The following is a 20,841-nucleotide window of genomic DNA, read 5'->3' as shown; positions in this document are numbered from 1 at the left end:
TTTCTTAGGGAAAACAGATCGGAGCTACCTTTAAGAAATATTAGCAAAACACGATTGAATGCGTAACCTAGAGAACCCTAATTGTAGCACAGATAGAAGCATTCCAATTGCTAATTTATACAGATTTTCAGAACCAATGTATCGATACTTAATGTTAAGCTACTAGTATTTTAAGAAGAATTCCACATTTTATTGTATCAGTCATATAACTTCATGGGAAACACAACATAAGAGGTCAGACACCGTATCCACAAGAAACAAGAATATGGCAATAGGAGAAACCGGATCAATGCAATAGCATAAAAAACCATTCACAGATTAAGATAAGTACCATTTCCATGTGTAAATGTTGATTGTGAGGGCATTTGGTCTAGTGGTATGATTCTCGCTTTGGGTGCGAGAGGTCCCGAGTTCGATTCTCGGAATGCCCCTTTTTTTGTACCTTTTTAGGTTTTATTTTAATCCTATAATCCTGTTTCATCTTAGCCAGAAATCCACACATAACGCCTAACAAAAACTCGAGCAGAAAAAAATTGCAAAACACTTGAAACAGAGGATCAGATATTATCAGCCACAGAAAGTAATAACTTAATCAATCAGGCCAATCAGCTAAAGCCAACAAAACATGAACAAAAGTTACGTAAACACTAGCAGCACCCGTTATGACAGGTAAACATCATTTAGCTGATCCGAAAATGCGGCCCATACAACGTTTTACTCCTTTTTTTTATTCATATAGGATTGCTCTAAACATGTTGCAAGAGATAAGAGCAAGTCCACCCCCAAGGACTTTGTGCCAGCACCCAGCGCATTTATCCACTCAAGTGAACAGTAATAGACCCCAGTGAACAGTAACAGACCAAAGCAACTCACGACACGGACTTAAATCAACTCACGACACCTAGTAATCCGAAGACGCTGTTTCCAACACCAGTTTTGATGCTAACTGAACTAAATATTAGTAAGAAACCATTAGATCCGCACACTAGCTAGAGAACCCTACTTTACAATTGTACCACACAAAGCATCGGTGTTCCATTTGTTAATTTATGCCGATTTTCAGGACCAAGGAGAGTTAATCAATACTTTGAAGTCCCTAGTGAATTTATGCTAGGGGGCCAAAGGTTTCAAAATTCCACATTTATACCCATGAGCCAAGAATAGCATTCCCAAGATTGTGCTTTCCAAACATGGGATGGGGAAGGGAATTTCAAAGTCATTCTCATGATCGTAATCCGTGAGCTTAACTAGCGTGACTACCTCATCCCTAGGGCACCCAACTTTCGGAGAAAAACTTGGGTAGGGCTACGAAACATGTCATTCCTTGGACACCTCTCACAAAACCGAAGCCCGTCCCATGTAAGAGCTGCCCTAGTCGTAACGAAGTTTCACTCTAATTCAGGGTATTAAAGTCCAACAAAATATCCATAAGGAACAAGTAAACAAAAAAAAAAAAAAAAAAAAAGGAAGCAACTGGATCTGGATGAATGCTACTAATAAAAGAAAACAAATCCTAGATCAAAGTAATTATGCTTTGCAAGTATTATCTGGCATATAGAGGGCATTTGGTCTAGTGGTATGATTCTCGCTTTGGGTGCGAGAGGTCCCGAGTTCGATTCTCGGAATGCCCCTTGTTTTCAATTTGATCTTTCTGTTCTTTTCATTTTCCTACTTTTTGATTTGCCTCATCGACCTCAACGGAGAAGCTCAAAGCAGAGAACTCAAATTTACTCTAAAAATATGAAGTAGCATGTAAATATTAGAAACAGATACTTTTCCAAATTGAAATATTTAACCAATTAAAAAGCAAGGAGAAAAATTAATCAGATATATAGTTATGAAACGAAATGAAACCCAAATAACTTATTAAGCCACCCTTTCTGACCTGAAGAAAGTTTCAGTTTTACCGGTTTGGAATTTTCCGATGACTGATTTTCTCTCATCATCTCCGGAGTTCATGAAATGCACAGCGACGAGGTGGAACACCAGCAAGAGGAGATAGAGAGAGAGAGAGATAGAGAGCGAGCGAGCTTGGTGAGTGAGTGGTGTTGGTGGTGGTGGTGGTGGGTATTGAGCTCAAAAGGGGTTTCACCGAGAAAGGAATCTCTCCACTGTGGCCTTTGGACTCTGTTTGCTTTGGCGCCACGTGGGCGTTCTTTACCCTTTAATCTTTCTCGCCTTCCAAGCGGGAGACGGTCAAGTTTATTTTAATTTATTCCTTGATGCTATTATTAGAGCATTTTCACTCATAAAATCCTCAGACTATTCTCAATTCAATCCACCAAATTGAATAATAATGGGGTGTAATTAAGGTATAAAATATCGATAATATTGGAAATATCGATAGTTTAAAAATATGAAAATTTCGATAGAAATATCAGGATATTATCGATATCGATAAAAATTGAATAAAAATCATGGAAATTGTAAGAAAAACTTCGAAATTTTTATTGAAACTTTGCAGGATGTTTATTTAGTCAATTATTTATTAGTTTATCACAAAATAATTGGAAAGAAATACATTGCATGATGGATTTAACTGATTTAAGTTGATTATATAGCAAGCTGGCAAATATTGTGAGTGTAGAAAATATGTAGTAATTCATGAAAGAAGTTTAAACACACCATAATTATTTATATATAATGAATTAGTACAATATTTTACACTTCATACATTGCATGGTAAGATAATGAGTGACTTAGTACAACATAGAGTTCCTATCAAGGTCTAAAATATCGATGATATCGAAAATATCGGTATTCCAAAAACACGAAAATTTCGATGAAAATATCAGAATAATATTGATATTTTTGACCTTGCGTGTAATGAATAGTAACTATTCAAGATATTTCTACTTTTAAAGTAAATAGTCCAAACAATTTATATTAACATGTTATTATTTATTATTATAAAATAATATAAAGTAAGTTTATTTTTTATTTTGAATAATAATAAAAGATTGCTTGAAATATTTGAGATATTAAAATATGGTGTAAGGTGGAAGAGCATGATTATGTATTTATAGTTATACTTTTAATTATTTTCAATAGAGCCGATGTCACCATAACATCAACATTGCATCACATGACCTAAAGGCTGGGCCAGACAATTGTCGACTAGGGACTAATTGGGCTCCCCCGGAGCCCAATGGATGGAACAGGCTGGAGACCAATTTTGGAGGGTGGAGGGGATTATGCTGCCTATACGAGATGCTACCAACATTTTCACTTAGATTTTCTCTCTTTATATAATCTATTTTTTAAATTACTCTTTACAGATTAATTTTTCCAGAATCAATTAAATTAGAAATCGTTTAACATTTTTATTAATGTTGTCAAAATGTCAATGCTTAAGCGACAAGCATGGTTCGCGTAATTATTGAATTATCATTAGATGACTAAACAATTTTAAATTTAATTACTTTTTTGCACAGATGATCTTTAAATAGTGTAGATAGTTTCAATCATCAAGTGACATTGCAAGATTAAAAGGAGAGTCAAGAATGTTCAAATGAGAAGGTTGCTAGTATTCTTCAATTATATTGAGGTCAAAGTGCGTCAAACCTCACAATAAATAAGCAGTAATTGGTATTGAACACGTTAGTTTTTTAAATTTAGAGCCTCACTTATATTAAAGGAATGCTACGTACAAAAAAAAAAACTTGTTAAATCTCAATTATAAACTAAATAACAATTATACTTTCATTTTGGACTTCCGCATACACTGACCGGCTAAGAAGATATTATTGAGTTCATTCTCAGTATTCCTACATAAATATCTCCCGGTTTCAGTTTTTACTTTTTTTTTTTTTAACGAAATATATTATCTTTAATAAGAGAAGAGGGATGAGCTTAATGATGTGAGAATTACTTGACACACAAATTAAACCCTTTTTTTGACAATTGTAGTATAGATGTAAGTAGGGTATCGTTCTAGGCCGGGGATTAGGAGGGATTGCTAATCTATTCTAAATTAATTTAAAAATATTAAACAAGACTCAAGGACACAAAACTAGGCTAAAAACTCTAATAACTCGAAACACACTTAGAATGACTCAAAATAATGAAAACAATCAAATTAGACACTAGGAACTGAAATGGACGGAAATTAAATTAAAAGACTAACAACAATGAAAACTAACTAAATAATATAATTTAATAATGGGCGGGGGTTTGGTTTTTACGAGAAGTAAATTAAACTTAAATAAATTACAGAATTGACAAAAGCATGAAATTAAGGTGAAAGGATAGGTGACGGACTAGCTAGAGGGTTCTTCTCCACACATGACACATATGCAACCTAAATTGATTTTCAGTTGTTCTTTCAATAAATTGTAAATCACAATGTTCCAAGTTAATTAGGTCCGCTTAAATTAACTCTTAGATTTCCCTAGATTCATTGGATTGAATGGAATACGCATTACAACCAAATTATTCCTCATCAAAGTCCCTAACTATGGAATACGCATGATAGAGACATTCAACAAAGATCATTAAGTTCAACGGAAATCATAAACATTGACTAGGCATTCATAACTATGGAATACGCATGATACTCTTGCCAAGAATTCACTTAACACGATTGTGGATAACAACCTTCATTACTTGTGAATATAAGTTCATAACGATTAGGTGAAATTCACTTATATTTTAGCATCAAATTCATGCATGTAAATTAAGTATGCATTCTTAATCGACATACAAAAATAAGTTATCAATCAAGCAGTTAAGCAAATTAAATCACAACTCAGAAATCACAACTGAAGGTAATCAATTCATATTACAAATATATTCATGGCTTTGAATTAACCTCTAGCCAAAATAAATTTAGTTACACATTATTAAAACAGAAATAAAATATAAGTTTAAAAAGATTTAACCGAGAGAGAAGGAAGTGAAGCTTTGCTCTCTGCCTCTGTGCTTCTGCCCTCCTCTTTTCCGCTGTGCTTCTTCTCTCCTCACTGCTCTCTGTCCTTACTTCTCTCTGTCCTTACTTCTCTCTGCTGTCAGTCCCCCGTTTCTCCCTCTTGACCTCTCGCTGCCCTCCTTTTCTGCGCTGCCTACCCCCGTGCCCTCTGCTTCTCTCTTTTCTTATTTTATTTTCTGTCTTCCACTCCACTTCCTTTTGCTCCTCACTTGTGCCACCATCACCAACATACACCACCACACATGCATCTTTCCTATCCATCTTTAAAGAATACGCAGCACCAACAGCATGTGGAAGTTGTGAGCTGGAAAGCAATATAAATTATTGGTGGTGTGACCTTAATCATTTTAGTGAAACATTTGAAAATGGTCAACATATCAGCCAAAAATAATCTCCTACATAAAATAATTTATATCTTGCATAACAGATCCTATAAACACAAAAATAACGTAAATAGAGCAAAAATATAAGGAACTAACCAAGAAAAGATGAGTGAATTTGAAGTAAAAATATATATAAATATGATCCGATCACTTAACCTCATAATAGGCAAGTAATAATGTAGTTCAAACTAATTTTTGACGAGAATTGAACCTAAGACCTCTCTTCTCATTTACAAATGAAGAGGAATATCGCTAGATCGTAATATTAAGTGACAATTTTTACTTAGCTTTTTAAAGGTATACATTACATTTTTTCTCTCTATCAGAAACAGATTTAAACGCATGTAAATCGGCATCTTTGGATTTAAAGGTATACAATACAGTATTGGGAAATTAAATGCAAAATCGACATCTTTGGATTTAAAAATTTCGGAATTATTGTTAATAACCATTTGACCTAACCTCAGACGACAATGTTGAATCAAAGGTTTTTTTTTTGGGGTAGCTGAAGTGTAGGTAATTTGTAATTAGCTAAAAGTTTAGGATATATTCTTAATTATTGAGTTGCACTACTTTTATCTCACTCAAATTTTTTAACCAAAATAATATATGCAACAACTCAATTCTGTACATTACAATTCACAGAGTCAAATTCTATACATACATAAACTCAAATCATAGTGTCTTCCAACACATGTTTACCAAAACAACACTATGCCAAGCACATAACATAAGACGATGATGGATGGTCAGATATCAACAAACCAGACTGAGCAAACAACGATAGTCACTTCAAAAACGGATTGAAATCCACACTCTCTTAAATGGAATAATGTCATCGGTGCGAGTAGGAAAGAACTCAATTTTTTGACTTCGAATGCTTTACAAGCCAATCAATGACCGTATCAATGTTGGTAGAGTTCTTGCAGGATATCATGAAGCAACAAACTTCTCTGTCGGTGATGGACTTCAGATCCCTGCACGGCAGAAAACGATGCTCAATACACAATTCATATATAAAATTAACACAAAGTATGAAAAGGTTCACTTACATCTCTTCTGTCAAATCCTCTTTAGACAGAGCTTCCTTTTTGTCAATCTTGTTACCTAATACCAGCAGTGGAATACCATTTAGCGACGACTTACTCAACAAGTCATGAAGTTCTCTTCTTGAGACTGGCAAGTTATCATAATCAGCAGCATCCACAACATAACTGCAAAATGAAGAAAGTCAAGAAAATTTAACAGGAGAAAATTGCTTACAAAAGATAAAACATCTTATGGAAGACCGGCTATCACATTTCTGGACGTGTAAAGAAAATACTAACAATCCTAGTATCTGACCAGCAATAACCACATGTTTACTGTAGTATCTGGAAAAGAAAAAGGGAACACCTGAACGATATGCCTACAAAATGTAAAATGTAAAACAATACATACACGATGGAGGAAACTGCACGGCAATATCTTTCCCACATGCTTCGAAACCTTGGCTGACCACCAAGATCCCACAACTTTATTGTGACATTCCCTTTTGTTACCTTCTTCATATTGAATCCAACCTGCATACAAAAGAGATGCCCTATGAAAGATATCTAAAGAACCGATTAACCGTAAAAGATAATTGTGGCAATACAATGACAAGATTTGAAGAAAGAAATTTTCCTAGAAACAGAGTTAAACGCATGTAATGAATTCTTGAAAAAATGACATACCGTCGGGATCATGTCTTCACTATATCCACCAGTCTAAGGATAACATCAAGAAACAAAATAAGCCATCAGCATCAAAACGAAACAGGGACATATAAAAAAAAGGTCGTACCCAGTGCACAAGGCTCCCGCTTTACGCAGGGTCTGGGAGAGGTGAATGTCGGCTAGCCTTACCCCCATTTATGGAGAGGCTGCTCCCAAGTCTCGAACCCGAGACCTACCGCTCATGGGCGAAGACACTTGCCATCGCACCAAGTGCAAAAACAGGGACATATGAATTACAAAATATATTTCACCAGAAACAAACAAATATTTTACTTACTGCAATAACATTTACAAGCGATGTTTTCCCAGCATTTTGAAGGCCTATTAAGGATAGCTCCATTTCTTGCTTGAAAAAGAGGCTACAGGAGGGGAGAAAGAAAGCATACTAATAAGTCATTTAAACTGAAAGACTAAAATTTTTACTTTTGACATCAGTCTGTCTAACTTTATGCATACATTGGTTCACTAATGAACAATATGACTGGTACAATAAGTAAAGAAAGCAGTTAGATACACACATTAAGTTATGTTTTAGATTCAGTGGCTTCTTAGCTGATCGAATTCCAGGCACGTAAAACACCAAAAACTAATCCAGGAAACATGAAGGAAAAGCACGGACCGAAGAAATTAAAATCTTTAGCAGAAGATGTTACTCAAAGAAAACGGGCGAGTATGCTAATTAAATAACAATCATATGGCAGAACATACGCTGAATAATGCTAATTCACCACCAGAACACATCCATTTTTTTGAACAAACGATATATCTACAGGGGTAGTCTTAGCCTTACAATGGACTAGCAATAATGTGGTTCAAATTCGTCTTTGGCAAGAATCGAACATGAACTGGGGCGATACATATCGACACACATACACCTATATTACTACACGATCGAGGGCCAAAGAGAACTGAAAGAATCAAAATATACTTCTACGCTAAAAGGTACTCCTCTCATAAAAAAATCGACATATTTTCAAGTAAAACAAACAAGCAGAAAGATTGGTTTTCGATTAATCCAATTGTCAATCATGTCTAGATTCAAAAGTTCTTCACAATTGAAATTTAGAGACTCAAAGCTTCAGCTCTATCTTTTTTTTCCCCTACTTTTTTCTCATCAGCCAAACATAAACCAAGAAAATCTAAAATCTCTCGAAAAGAATGCAGTATTAACGGAATCAAACTGAATAGCAAAAACAAAATTCGGTTTAGCGGGAAAATCAATTGTCCCCGCTCCACCACTATTAAAACTGAAAAAGATTAAAATTTTCATAAAATTCAATCCAATATTCTAATTTCCCAGACTTTCTCAGCATCAAAGCTACAACTACAAGAACAAATTAATTAGAACCAAAATATTAAAAAAAAAATATATCTGTACCTTCGCAGCCAATTGAGAAAAGCTTCCCACAACCCCATTGAGGAGGAGCAAACTCAAACACCCAATTGAAGAAACAATTGAAATTCGCTTTCGATTCTAGGGTTTCAATCGATTTAAATTATCCTTATTGATCTCTCTCTCCGTGTGCGTTTGGAATTCCTTCATCAACGAAATTATAACAACTTTTGGAAAAGATAATTTGAGGAATGTTCACTTTGTTATCCCACGCGCCTTGTGAGGAGTGACATACACTATTCGAACTATTGGAGGCCAGTGGGGACTTGGGCAGTTATAAACACGCGCGTCTGCGAAAGTGAGAAAGGTTTGTGGTGTGAAAATTTTGAAGCTGGGAAGCGGGTAAACGACGTCGTGGTTGGTTTGTGAAGGTTTAATGAAATTTGACGAGTCCAGGCTAGGGCTGGGCATGGTGCGATTTTACTTTCAAATGCGAATTAGAATTATGAAATATCAACGGTTTAGTTCGGTGCAGTTTTATTTAAATTTATTATTAAAATCGTATGCTTCGTATCACACTGGTTTTGGTTCGATTCATGTTTGTTTACGGTTTCAAATACTAAATCATTTGAACACCAAATCAAAATGGTATTCAAAGTTTACTTGTTTGTTTTCTTGTTTTTTGCATGCTTGCATTCTAAAACCGGCTATAACACTAGATGAGTGTTTCTATGGTTGTCTCCTAAATGACTCAGACACCAAAGAAAGAACCTTGCAAGCTTGCCAATTGCATTGAGAGCGTTGATGAAAAACTAGGGTATTTGGTAAGACTTTGGTGTAAAAGCAAGACAATAGTGAAATCTTCAAGAACGAAGCATCGCAACTTTTTAATATGACTCGAATGGTTCGGATGTAAGGAAGGCTTACTGCAATTGCCTGATTGATCTTTATGTGAATCTCGATCTCTTGGAGAGAGCCTGTGAGCTACAAGTTTTTGGGTTGGCAATCTAAGAAACAATTCAGTATAAAATGGATGAAGTTGTGGTGCTGTTATTTTATTTTGATGGGGTTATCCATGTGGCAAATTTATGAGCCATATATTAAGGTTGCGTTGAGTGCATATGAAACATGTGTTATTTGACATGTTACCCATACTTGTAGTGGACAATGCATAAAATTCATTTTTTTAATTATTGCATGCATAATCAAAGAACAATGTTGGTATTCCTATCAATTGTACGATGATATTTTCATAAATTCAAAGGAGACATTATAAAGCCAAACCTTTTTCATGAAGATTCTTATCTAAATCTCGTAACATTACGCATCTCACATTATGCGAGAGAGTTGAAAAAAAAAATTGAGCCCCAAATTATTTCAATTATTTGTGTCGATGTAAATTTCTGCTGTCTCTAACCTTGACGAAAATGTACCTGCAAAACAATCAACCACCTTTGATTAAGGACCTAAGCCTCATGCGCCCATGAGGTTTTGGGTTGGGGGGGGGGGGGGGAGGGAGGGCGGATGAGGGGGTTAGGCTAATGGATCTCCGATGCCTAAGTTAGTTTATCTGAGAAGAGTAAAGTGCTAATGGATCTTCGATGCCTAAGTTAGTTTCTCTGAGAAGAGCAAAGTGTTTAGAGCTTTTTAGGGTAGCAAAAGCTTGCCAAAATTTGGTAGAATATGGGGTATATATAGGAGGAGAGGGTCGACCATGGTGTTAGGATTTTACCCTACACATGGAGGCATCCTATTGGCCAAGATTTATGGACAAATATTCTTTAGATATTAAATAGGAAATAATATCTTGAGATAATGGAGTAATTATCTCTAATTTATATAAATTGGGATTACTTACTTGAATGAAGTCAATCTTCAATTGGGAATGTATTAAAGATAGGATTTGGGTAATTAATCCTTATCTTTAATGCTTTGACTTTTCCTTGCCAATGACAAGTGAGCTGTATTCAGCTGCTGGGACCTTTAAGGGTGTGAACTGCGTGTGGTAGTATTTGAGGAGCCTGCCCATTTAATAAGAGCAATTTGGTCTTTCTTGAGCAAAAAGTCTATGTGTCACCTCTAGAATTTTTGAGATTATTTTAGGCTCCACAAATGCCCCCACACCTACTAGGCTACATGTAGGAAAAGGGCAATATGTGTAGAAATCCCAAGCTGCATGGGCTTGTAGAGTTGTTTCCCAACTAGGTTTGAGCTTGGTGCGGGCCAAGCATAGAAGAGTAGGCTAGGGCTTGCTATAGTGGGTGGAAGGCAGAAAGAGACTGGCATGGGCCGAGTCTCTCCTGCTGGCAGGTTGGGCGGGGAGGCCTTGGGCCCTGGTAGGCGCGAGAAAGATGTGGCAAGGGTTCGGGCCATAGGGCCTGGTGTGTTGTTGGGCTACTGCGGTTTGGGCCCGTGCTGGAAGAAAGAGGGAGTGAGGGCTGGGCCTTTTTGTGGTGGTGTGGGTGAGCTAAGCCGTGGGGCTTTTTTTTGCTCTTCTCGTGAGCTGCCTTCTAAATTTTTTCTTCTTACTTTTTACAGAGATTTTGAGATGTCTTCTTCTTCCAATCTCAAAAGTGACGAATACCCTCCACCTTTGTACCATCAAGGTGGTTCTTCCAGCAAGGTGGGCTACTTCAAAGTTGCACATGTCAAGATCAATTCTGATAAGCTGTTTCGGGATTTTCTTAAGACATACAAGCATGCGATTTCGTCAGAGGTTCGAGTCAAGCGGGTGAAAGATGATAGCAGCCAGAACCGTGCGACGAGGGTTTGCACATGTCAAGATCAATTCCGATAAGCTGTTTCGGGATTTTCTTAAGACATACAAGCATGCGATTTCGTCAGAGGTTCGAGTCAAGCGGGTGAAAGACGATAACAGCCAGAACCGTGTGACGAGGGTGCCACTGCTAGGAAGAGGGCTATCAATTTCCATCCGTATTACTTCGTGTTGGGATTTACTTTTCCCATGCTGCATCTTTTTCAAGAAGTGATATTCTCCATGAAATGCACGCCTGCTTAGTGTTCATCGAATGCAGTTCGCACGATTGTTGGGTTCTCGAACTTGAGTAAGTTCATTGATCTTGGCTTGACCATAAATGAGTTATGGTACTTCTTTGAAGTCGGCCACAAGGAAGGCGTGGGGTAGCTGAGATCTCGCCATAGGCTGGTTGATGCTTCCTGCAAAGGTGATCATGAGTGGGTGAGAGATACCTTGGAGGTAAGTGGAGAGTGGGAGTCTGACTTCTCTCTTGATATGCTTGTTTCGATTGTCTTTATCAGTGAAAAGTAACTACTTCATTCATGGCCTGCTTGAATTTTTGTTAAGCTGCTCCATGACTTAAGTTTATTGATCGTCATTCTTACTTTGTGTAGATTCAGAATTTGGCTCAATTCCAAGAACTTTGACAGATATGAAGAAAATGCATATCGCCTTAGGAATTTCTACTAAGTACCGTGAGTGGTGCTAGCTGCTTAGTCCTTTTCGTTGGGAGAAATGCTAGCTGCTTCCAAATGAAGAGATAAAGCGGATAAAGGATGAGGCACTTGCTTGCCCCATCGCTACTGTAGAGCTTATTGCCAATAAGGATGGGAAGAAGAGATTTTCCTCCCCTGCTTGTGAGCCTTTGGCGAGAAGAAGCCAATGACTTCTTCTGTTGCTTGCGGGGGCTCGTCTGCTGCTGAAAAGCTTGTCACCGATCTGACTTCTCCCAAGGGGACGAAAAAGCTCGTTGAGTCTTAGTGTAACGCCCTGTCTCGCCTCGCCCCGAAATATATGTTTTCGGGAGTTAATTATAGTAGGCCCAACTTACAATCATATTTAATTTATTTCCATTAATCACATTCCTCTAAGTCAATAATTAGAATTCTTACAATCTATCCATATTTTCTTAAATGTTAAAACATATCTTTAAATTAACATTTGAATTCACTATCATTAGTCATTATTCTCCAAATATTTTCCTTCATCCCATGTAATCCATAACCATTAATCATTTACCAAAACATACAATTTCACTTCCTATTTAGAAGCATTTCCTTCTCTTAGATAAAAAATCCATCTAAATGTTAATTCTCAATTATTTAATCTCACTTGTTGTATGGCTGCATCTAACGTCTAGTTAGATTGCCTATGTACCCTAAACAGGGATCAAGCCATTCGTAGTTCACATTTCTAAAATTCAAACCAAAACCGAATATATTCCTTTAATCCAACATATACCACAATTGTATTAATATTCAAACCACAACAGTTAGGTCTCAAAAGCGTTATTAGAATAACAAAATTCACATAAAAACACAATGTCGGCTCCCTGACCGTGCGCCGTAGCACTCGCCGCTGCCAGTGGCAGCCAGCCACCCCGGCTCGCCAGAAAATTCAACTATTTCTAAAAATTCTCAAAAATTACAGAAATGAAGATCTCAAAGAGTATAGCAAACTTTATACCTGCGGCTAAGTCCAATTTGGCCTAGAAATGCTCCAATTTGCCTAGAAATGCTCCACTTCGATCCTTCATCTCAAGTGTTCCGCCGCCCCTCTAGTTGTTTGGGCTTTGTTTCTAACATCTAGGGGAAGGTTTTAGTGGAGGAAATTGTATGAAATCATTTCACAATTTATGGATTTTGGGCAAAATCTCCCACGACACCCATTAAGATTTTTGTACCAAAATACCTTCAAATTTCCTCAAATTTTTGGTGGAATAGGAAGAGAGAGGTCCAAGGTGATGATTGGGAGTGATTTATAGGTCTAATTCGTCGAAAAATTGGACAAATAATGGCGAGGAACCGCCGGCTTGTACAATCGGGTCACACGGGTCAGACTCCCCGATCCCCTGTGTCTTTTTCTCTCCTTTCTCCTCCCAGTTCCCTCTCCCCATTGGTCCCTCCCACCTCAATTCATTCCTCCTTTTCCTCATTTCTATTCTTTTCTTTTAATCACAACCATACATCATTTATTTTTCTCTTCAATCAACCACACACGTGGCACAACTTATGGCTCCAGAATGTGATTAATGGAAATAAATTAACTATGATTGTAAGTTGGGCCCACTATAATTAACTCCCAAAAACATATATTTTGGGAGCGAGGCGTGACAAATGGTATCAGATTAAATGATCATATTCTATGAGATGCACTATTCTTGAGTCTTGTTGGTGTGAATTATGACATGCATTGTGGTTGCATTAATTCATATTTTTAGGAACAAAGTGGCATTCATGTTTTATATGTGAAATACATATATTAATTGTATTATGATTGTGGTGCAATTTCCTTGGTAAATATGAAGGTTTCGTTAATGGGAATTGTGATTTGCGTTTATATTGCATTATTTCATAAGTTCTATGAGTATGACGGAAATTATGTGGAATGCATATATTGTGAATTATGATGCTTTGAATTGAATTGAATGAGAGTAGGAAAATTTTAAAATATCGTATTCATGTTATAGCTTCGAAGATGAGCATTTGATTAAAGTTTTGGATTAATTTTGAATTAAATCGATATTAGGCTGTGCATTATGAAAATGTTGAATGTTAAGGTGATTGTGATTGAGGTGGTGATAAGTAGATGGAGAATTTGTATTATACTTGGCACTTGAGAAATTGAATTGGGCAAAAAGGCCAGTGGATATGTGAGATTGGGCGAGAAAGACCCGTGAATGTGAAATGGGGCGAAAAAGGCCATGGATGTGAAATTGGGTGGAAAAGGCCCGTAGATGTGAAAAGAAAAAAAAAAGAAGAAGAAAAGAAAAGATAAAAAAAAAAAGAAAAAAGAAAAGAAAAAAAGAAAGTGTGATGTGTATTGGCTAGATATATTACAATCTTTTCCAACCTACTAGTCACTATTAGGAATCAAAGAAAAGATGATGAAATCAATGTTCTGTTAATGATGAGTATGAATAGAAATTTTAAAATCTTATAACCAATAATTATGGTTGGAAATTTTAAATATTTATGGATGATGTGGTAATTTACTGATGCAAATTATATAAGCACACAAATTAAACCCTCTTGTTGACAATTGTAGTAGAGATGCAAGTAGGGATCGTTCTAAACCGGGGATTAGGAGGAATTGCTAAAACACTTGAAACTGACTCAAAAATGTAAAACTAAGTTTAAAACACTAAACTAGATTAAAAAAGACTCAATATAAACTTACAAGACTCAAAACTCACTAGAAAGACTCAAAACAGCACAAATCAATGAAATAGACACTAAACTGACTCTAGGAAGTTATTTGGACAAAAATAGGTTTTAACTTGACTCAAGACACTTAAAAACACAAATCAAAACAGATTTTAACTAATCTAACACTTCAAAGTAAAGGGGGATTTGATTTTGACGAATTTGAAAACAAAATAAACAAGTTGTAAACTAAAACAGATTTTAGACGAATTTAGGGAATAAGGTGGATGATGGGCTAGCTAGAAGGTTCTTCTCCACACATGACACACTTGCAAACAAAATGATTTCCAGTTGCTTTTCAATAAACTACGAATTCTCAACGCCCCAGATTAACTGTGAATTGCACTAATTAACCCTCAGATTTTCCTAATTTCATTAAATTGGATGATTGCATACAACAACCCAAAGCATTCCCCACAAGTTCCCTACATGAATTGCATAATAGAGATACAAGCAAGAATCATTAAGTTCTATGAAAATCATAAGCATTGACAAGGCACTTGTAACTATGAATTGCATGAAACTAATGCCAAGAATTTACTTAATGCAATTGTGACTAACAACCTTCACTACTTGTGAATATAAGTTCATAACGATTAGGTGGAAATCCCTTATATCCTAGCATCAGATTTATGCATGAAAATTAAGCGTGCACTCTCAACCAACACACACAAATCAGTTTTAATTCAAACGGATAAGTAAATTGAATTCACAACTTATGAATTACAACTGAAAGTAATCAAATCATATTGCAAGCATGAACATGGTTTCGAATTCCCCCCTAGCTAAGAGGGGTTTAGTTCCTCATACTCACAAAGCAAAGATAAACAAATTTAGACATTGAAAACAAAAGAAAGAAAACACCTAGACGTTCCAACGATCCAAACTGAACAACAAGCACGTCTACGAACTTCCCTCCTTCCTCTTTGTTGTGGCACAAGGTTTAGGGTCAGGTTTTGGGGGTTATGAATGGTGTAGAAGGATGGGGTTAAGGCTAGGATAGGTGTATGGTGCGGCAAGGGGTGTTTTGGGTCAAAAACTATGGAGAATGGTGAGGGATGGCTACGACAGAGAGGGAAGAATGATTTCTGGCGTGAATGGGTGAATATGGAGGGTCTCTCTGTGGCAAGAGTGAAATATGAGTATATATAGGCACATAAAACCCTAGGGAAATCAGGTTAGGACTTGGACTTAGCAGAAAATAAGGATTAGGGCCCAAACAATCAAAATCTAAAGGGAAAAGGCTTAAAAGGTGTGGCAGATATGTAGGAAAGGGATTGGGCTTCTAGAATGCCTTGCAAGGCAAGGAAAAGGGTTTCTAGAAGGGCTTAGGTGCGGCAAAGACTCCTAGGTGCTTTAGAACCTTTGTTTTGTGTCTTCCAATGCTTAGGAACCTTTAATGTTGCTGGAACTTAAGGCCATTCAGGTTCAGGAAAGATGAACCCAAAATAGGAAACTTTAGGCTTAACTTTCCTACTTCAAGTAGGAAACCTTGTTTTAGTAGGAATCTTCATTCTTCTAGGAATCCATCTTCAATTAGGACTCCTTCGTTGATTAGGAATCCTTCTTCAATTAGGACTCCTCACATCTTCAAATCTTCAATTTCGTCCATTCCTTTTGCTCCAGACACGTGATATCCAATCCAAGCTCAATTTTGCTCCAAAAGGCTCCAAAATACATTTCTTTGCATACTTTGCCCTTAAAACCTGAAAACACATGAAAGTGGCTTAAAAGACTAACTTAACTAAAAAAACACAACGTAAATGCACAAGAACAAGCTAACTAAGTCGTATAAATATGCTCCTATCCTTTACCGAATGGGAATGAAATTATAAACAGTGGTTGTGATTTGCCCATTATATTTAGAATGGTGGGTAGACATGAATGAAATTATGAAATGAAATTTTGAGTTTGTTTAATAGAAATGATTTCCCAGCTGAGTTTTTTCGTTGGATGAAAAGAATTGACTAGAAAAGTTTTTAATATAAATTGTTAGTTTAGTTTTCCATTAACGAATTATGGGTGAATTTATGATATTTTGTTAGCTATGATAGCCATGACTTGGAATTTGACATTTAATTTTGTTAATGTGCGAGAAAACAATTGGACCTCTATTAGTTTAAAAGAAGAATATTGGCTCTAATCAATATGATTGTGCCTATATGTGCATTTTTTGAATTTTGTTAGAGAAATATTTCGTATTATCTGCACATATGGTTAATAATAAAACGCATGCCATGTGTGTGTGATTATGGATGCCTTAAGTTCAAATACAATAGATGAACATATTCTCAAGTTCAACCAATATCATTGATTGATTGAGGCATGTTTAATTTCAAGCCTTGGTTTCTTTATAATTAGAGCGTTTAATTGTCCTTGAATAGCTTTTGGAGCTCTCTGTCTAGTTCATGCTCCCATGTGGGCAGCCCTCATAGAAAGAGTTCAAGAACGTATATATATATTTGATTCCCATGTTGTAAAACAACGGGAAGGAAAAGAAAGAAAAGAAAAGATAAGGTTTTAAATTTTGCCTTGAGTAATTAAGTAAATTGCGGAAACAAAGGAAATCAAGAAATGAGATTTTGATTTCATTCCATGGTAACGAAAAATTTCGGATCTTTATTCTATTATAGTGACAATGATTTTTGTTGGAATTTTTGCTAATGTCACCTTTAGTGGTTTGGTTTGACATTGTGATAATTCCTTAGCCACTGACGATTACAGCTAGAATTGATGGGGAAGTTTGTAATTATAATTTCGATTGGTTTGGTTACCACAGTTATAAATTTTCATTGTTGAATTGGTTATTGTGAACCAAATTGATGACGAGCACTTATTCTCGTGGCCATGCGATAAACAAGGTTTAGTTTTGTGGCCAATAGAGTTTAGCATATTTAAATTTTCCCTTTTAATTGATGAAATATGAAAGGTATTCTGAAGGTGCGAGTCACACATTTATTATATTTGTGGCTGCACTTTAAAGTAAAATTAAGAAGAAAAACGATTGAAAGAAAGATTTAAAAGGCTTCAAATTTTTACTATGGGCAATTTAGTTAATTGCGGAAATGGAAGGAACCATAGAATGAGAATTTATGTGAGTGGTGTTGCGAATTTGGTTTTAATCTTCCTTCCATTAACCAGTGAGTGTGATTGAAAATTTCCAATGAATTTGGTTGAAATTTCTGATATTCAGTTTGTCAATTATATAGTTTTGGCTTGAAATTTTGAGATTCTACTATGTACTAATGGGTGACTTAGAATTTTGATATTTAATTGACCGAAGATGGTTATGGCTAGAATTTATGTGAATCGTGGTTATTATGCTAGTATATATCTAGCCAATGGTTGATGTGGTTTGATGTTTTGGTATTTATTTAGCCAACGAGAATTATGGTTTAAGGTTGATATTTATTTTGCCAATGAATGTGGCTGGGAATTTGAGAGTGTGGGTGAGAATCACAATTATTATTTGTTGGATGCTTATTTTGGAGCCTAAATAAAATTGTAGACTGAGATTATCATATTTGTTTGTACCATACTTGACCAATCCCGAAACTATTGAGCACCGGTCAACGTTATACTGTCAAGGACCCAGAAGAGTTTCCTTCCAACTAGGAGGCCAATCACAGCGCGACACGTGTCGACATCAGAAGCCAATTATAGTGTGACACGTGTTAACATCAGAAGCCAATCACAACACGACACGTGTCAATGTCAGAATGAAACTAGAAACTCTCTTCTATAAATAGAGATCATTCTCTCACAATATTTCCTAATGTCATTTGTACTAAATCATTCACTAGTACTCACTAAAGGAGAGCTTGAACCTATGTACTTGTGTAAACCCTTCACAATTAATGAGAACTCTTCTACTCCGTGGACGTAGCCAACCTGGGTGAACCACGTACATCTTGTGTTTGCTTCCCTGTCCTTATTCATTTACATACTTATCCACACTAGTGACCGGAGCAATCTAGCGAAGGTCACAAACTTAACACTTTCTGTTGTACCAAATTCCTCACTAATTTTGTGCATCAATATTTGGCGCCGTCTATGGAACAACACTTATTCCCACTCTCTTCAGCTTTGTTAAGCTGGTTTCCACCATTCGTACACTCTCTTTTAACCAGGCATCCTTTTCTAACATGGGGAGCGAAGGAAGCCATATCACACAGAATGACACCCCTCTTGCACCTGGTGCGAAACAACGAAGGAAGGAACAAAAGATTCAGGCTAAAGTCGATGAGCTGGAAGCTCAGAACAACAAGATAGCGATGAAGAATGAAATCCTCCAAGAGCAGTATGAGAAGGTCTTTGAGATGCTCCACGAGGCTAGATATACTAAAACACACTAGCTTATCACACTTGTGGAAGTCAACCATCAACTGGGTGCCCCCCAACAAGAAGGGTCATTTGCTATCGACATGGGTATTCCTGTTGAGGAGCGAGCTACTCATCGAAATGGCGACCAACATGAGACTTCTCTTAACCTAGCTGCTTCGACCCGAAGCAGGAGGAGTGGAGGAAGGCACCTCCTTACAGAAAGAGTGGAAGGATCGAAAACTATCTTTCACGACTGTCGAGACTTCCTAAAGCAACGTCGAGACAATCCTATCCATGTAAGCTCGAAGATCAATGACCCAAGGGTCTCTAAAAGACTCGATCCCCTCCTATGTCCCATGCCAGCTACCAATTTGGGAAAGGGAAAACAAGTCATAGAGGAACACAAAGGTATAGGGGACTCAGAGATGTTCCGACAGACATACCTTGAATGTCAGTATGACGAGTCCAAGGAAAAATCACATGCTCTTGATCAAACTTTCCTACTTCCAAGAAGAGATGGAAATTTACGAAAGAAAGCTCCAGTGGTACATGACTCCACTCAGGACCCTCTTGTCTTACAACTTCTTAAATAAGTAAACAAGTTGAAGGCCGAACGACAAGCTGAGATACCTGATTGGAACCAACCTAGGTCTGGCTCTCTTACAAGGAGGATCATCGACACTCTCATTCAAGCAAAGACAAAGCAGAAGCTTAGCTTGCAACTTTATACTGGAAATGAGGACCCGATTGAACATCTTAACCTTTTTGAATCCACCATGGCATACCGGATGCACACCAACGAAGAGCGATGTCTTCTCTTCCCCTCCACCTTCTTTGGCGGAGCTCTAAACTGGATTGCCGTCTTTCACCTAAGACGGTAGACCCATTTGAGGAATTAAGGAAACTGTTTGTTTCTCAACACATATTCCAGACCGATCACTTGCACTCTGCGGATGACTTGTACACTATTCGCCAGAAGCCAGACGAGTCATTGCGTATGTATGTTGGCCGTTTCAGCCATGAGTATTCCCGTTGTGCCGAGGCAGACGACAAGACTGCCCTTAAAGCCTTCATGGCAGGCCTACATGATTGTTTCTTCAAGTACATGATTAATGCCAACACTTGGAAGACTTACTCTGAGGTGATGGCACAGGCTTATAACCATGCCTCCGCTAAGGCAAGGACATATCAAGGGAAACCCCCCACATCCACCCCTTATCAACAAGTAGAGAGTGAAGTCAGATCCAACCAAATGAGAAGACCTCGACCTTCCAAACGGCAGCGGTGCCTCACTCTGCCTTACTTAATACTTCGCCAAGTCAACATACATATCAACCTCAGGGTAAAAGGAAAGATTTCCATCCTCACCAGTCTTATTTTAGTAAAAGAAGTAAGGGACACTATCACGATAACCAAGGGTATCGCCACGATAATGCCCGCCCCCAGGCAGTCAACATAGTGGGCCAAGCACGTGTCAGGACAGGCCATACCCCGAGGTATGAGACATACACACCTTTGAACGTCACATGCGTGGCCATTTACCCTAGCATAACACACCTGATACCGAAGCCAATGCCGAAGCAGTCTGGTTACAAGCCCACGAAGAACACAGGTACGTTTTGATGCTACCACAAGCATAACAGCAATGACGGCGAGAAATGTATCACCCTTCGTGATCATATTGAAGCTTTGGCGCGTGAAGGAAAAATTGATCGATTCCTTTTTCACCCTTCAAGGGATAACCGTAACCAACGCTAAGTGAATGTGATATATTCCATAAGCGGTAGCACACCTATATCTGAATCTTCCAATAGGGCCATGAAAAATAGCGAACGAGCTTTAAGGCTTGGCTACCAAGTGTTTCACGTGGAAGACATCAGGGGAGGCAAGTATCAAAAGCCTAATTGGGATTCAATATGTTTCTACCTTGAGGAA

The 20,841-nt window shown here is 37.2% G+C and overlaps 1 protein-coding gene and 2 non-coding genes across 3 annotated transcripts; 2 read left to right on the top strand and 1 right to left on the bottom strand.

Moving 5' to 3' along the window:
- Window positions 1–359: 359 nt before the first annotated feature.
- On the top strand, window positions 360–431 carry TRNAP-UGG (transfer RNA proline (anticodon UGG)). Its single transcript has one exon. It is a non-coding gene; the product is annotated as a tRNA-Pro (tRNA).
- A 1,128-nt stretch (window positions 432–1,559) lies between these two features.
- On the top strand, window positions 1,560–1,631 carry TRNAP-UGG (transfer RNA proline (anticodon UGG)). The gene has a single exon. It is a non-coding gene; the product is annotated as a tRNA-Pro (tRNA).
- Window positions 1,632–6,101: 4,470 nt separating this feature from the next.
- On the bottom strand, window positions 6,102–8,613 carry LOC126621794 (ADP-ribosylation factor-like protein 8a). The gene is made up of 6 exons (XM_050290379.1): window positions 8,446–8,613; window positions 7,345–7,426; window positions 7,026–7,058; window positions 6,751–6,872; window positions 6,363–6,524; window positions 6,102–6,287 (listed from the first exon to the last, which is right to left on the bottom strand). Exons 1-6 carry the CDS (start codon window positions 8,481–8,483, stop codon window positions 6,170–6,172), a joined length of 555 nt encoding a protein of 184 aa, XP_050146336.1. The 5' UTR covers window positions 8,484–8,613; the 3' UTR covers window positions 6,102–6,169.
- Between the last annotated feature and the right edge of the window lie 12,228 nt (window positions 8,614–20,841).

Source organism: Malus sylvestris, chromosome 5 (assembly GCF_916048215.2).
Source record: "Malus sylvestris chromosome 5, drMalSylv7.2, whole genome shotgun sequence".
Taxonomy (NCBI): Eukaryota; Viridiplantae; Streptophyta; class Magnoliopsida; order Rosales; family Rosaceae; genus Malus; species Malus sylvestris.
Note: the sequence above shows the minus strand (reverse complement) of the source record. Positions and strands in the feature narration are given on the sequence as shown.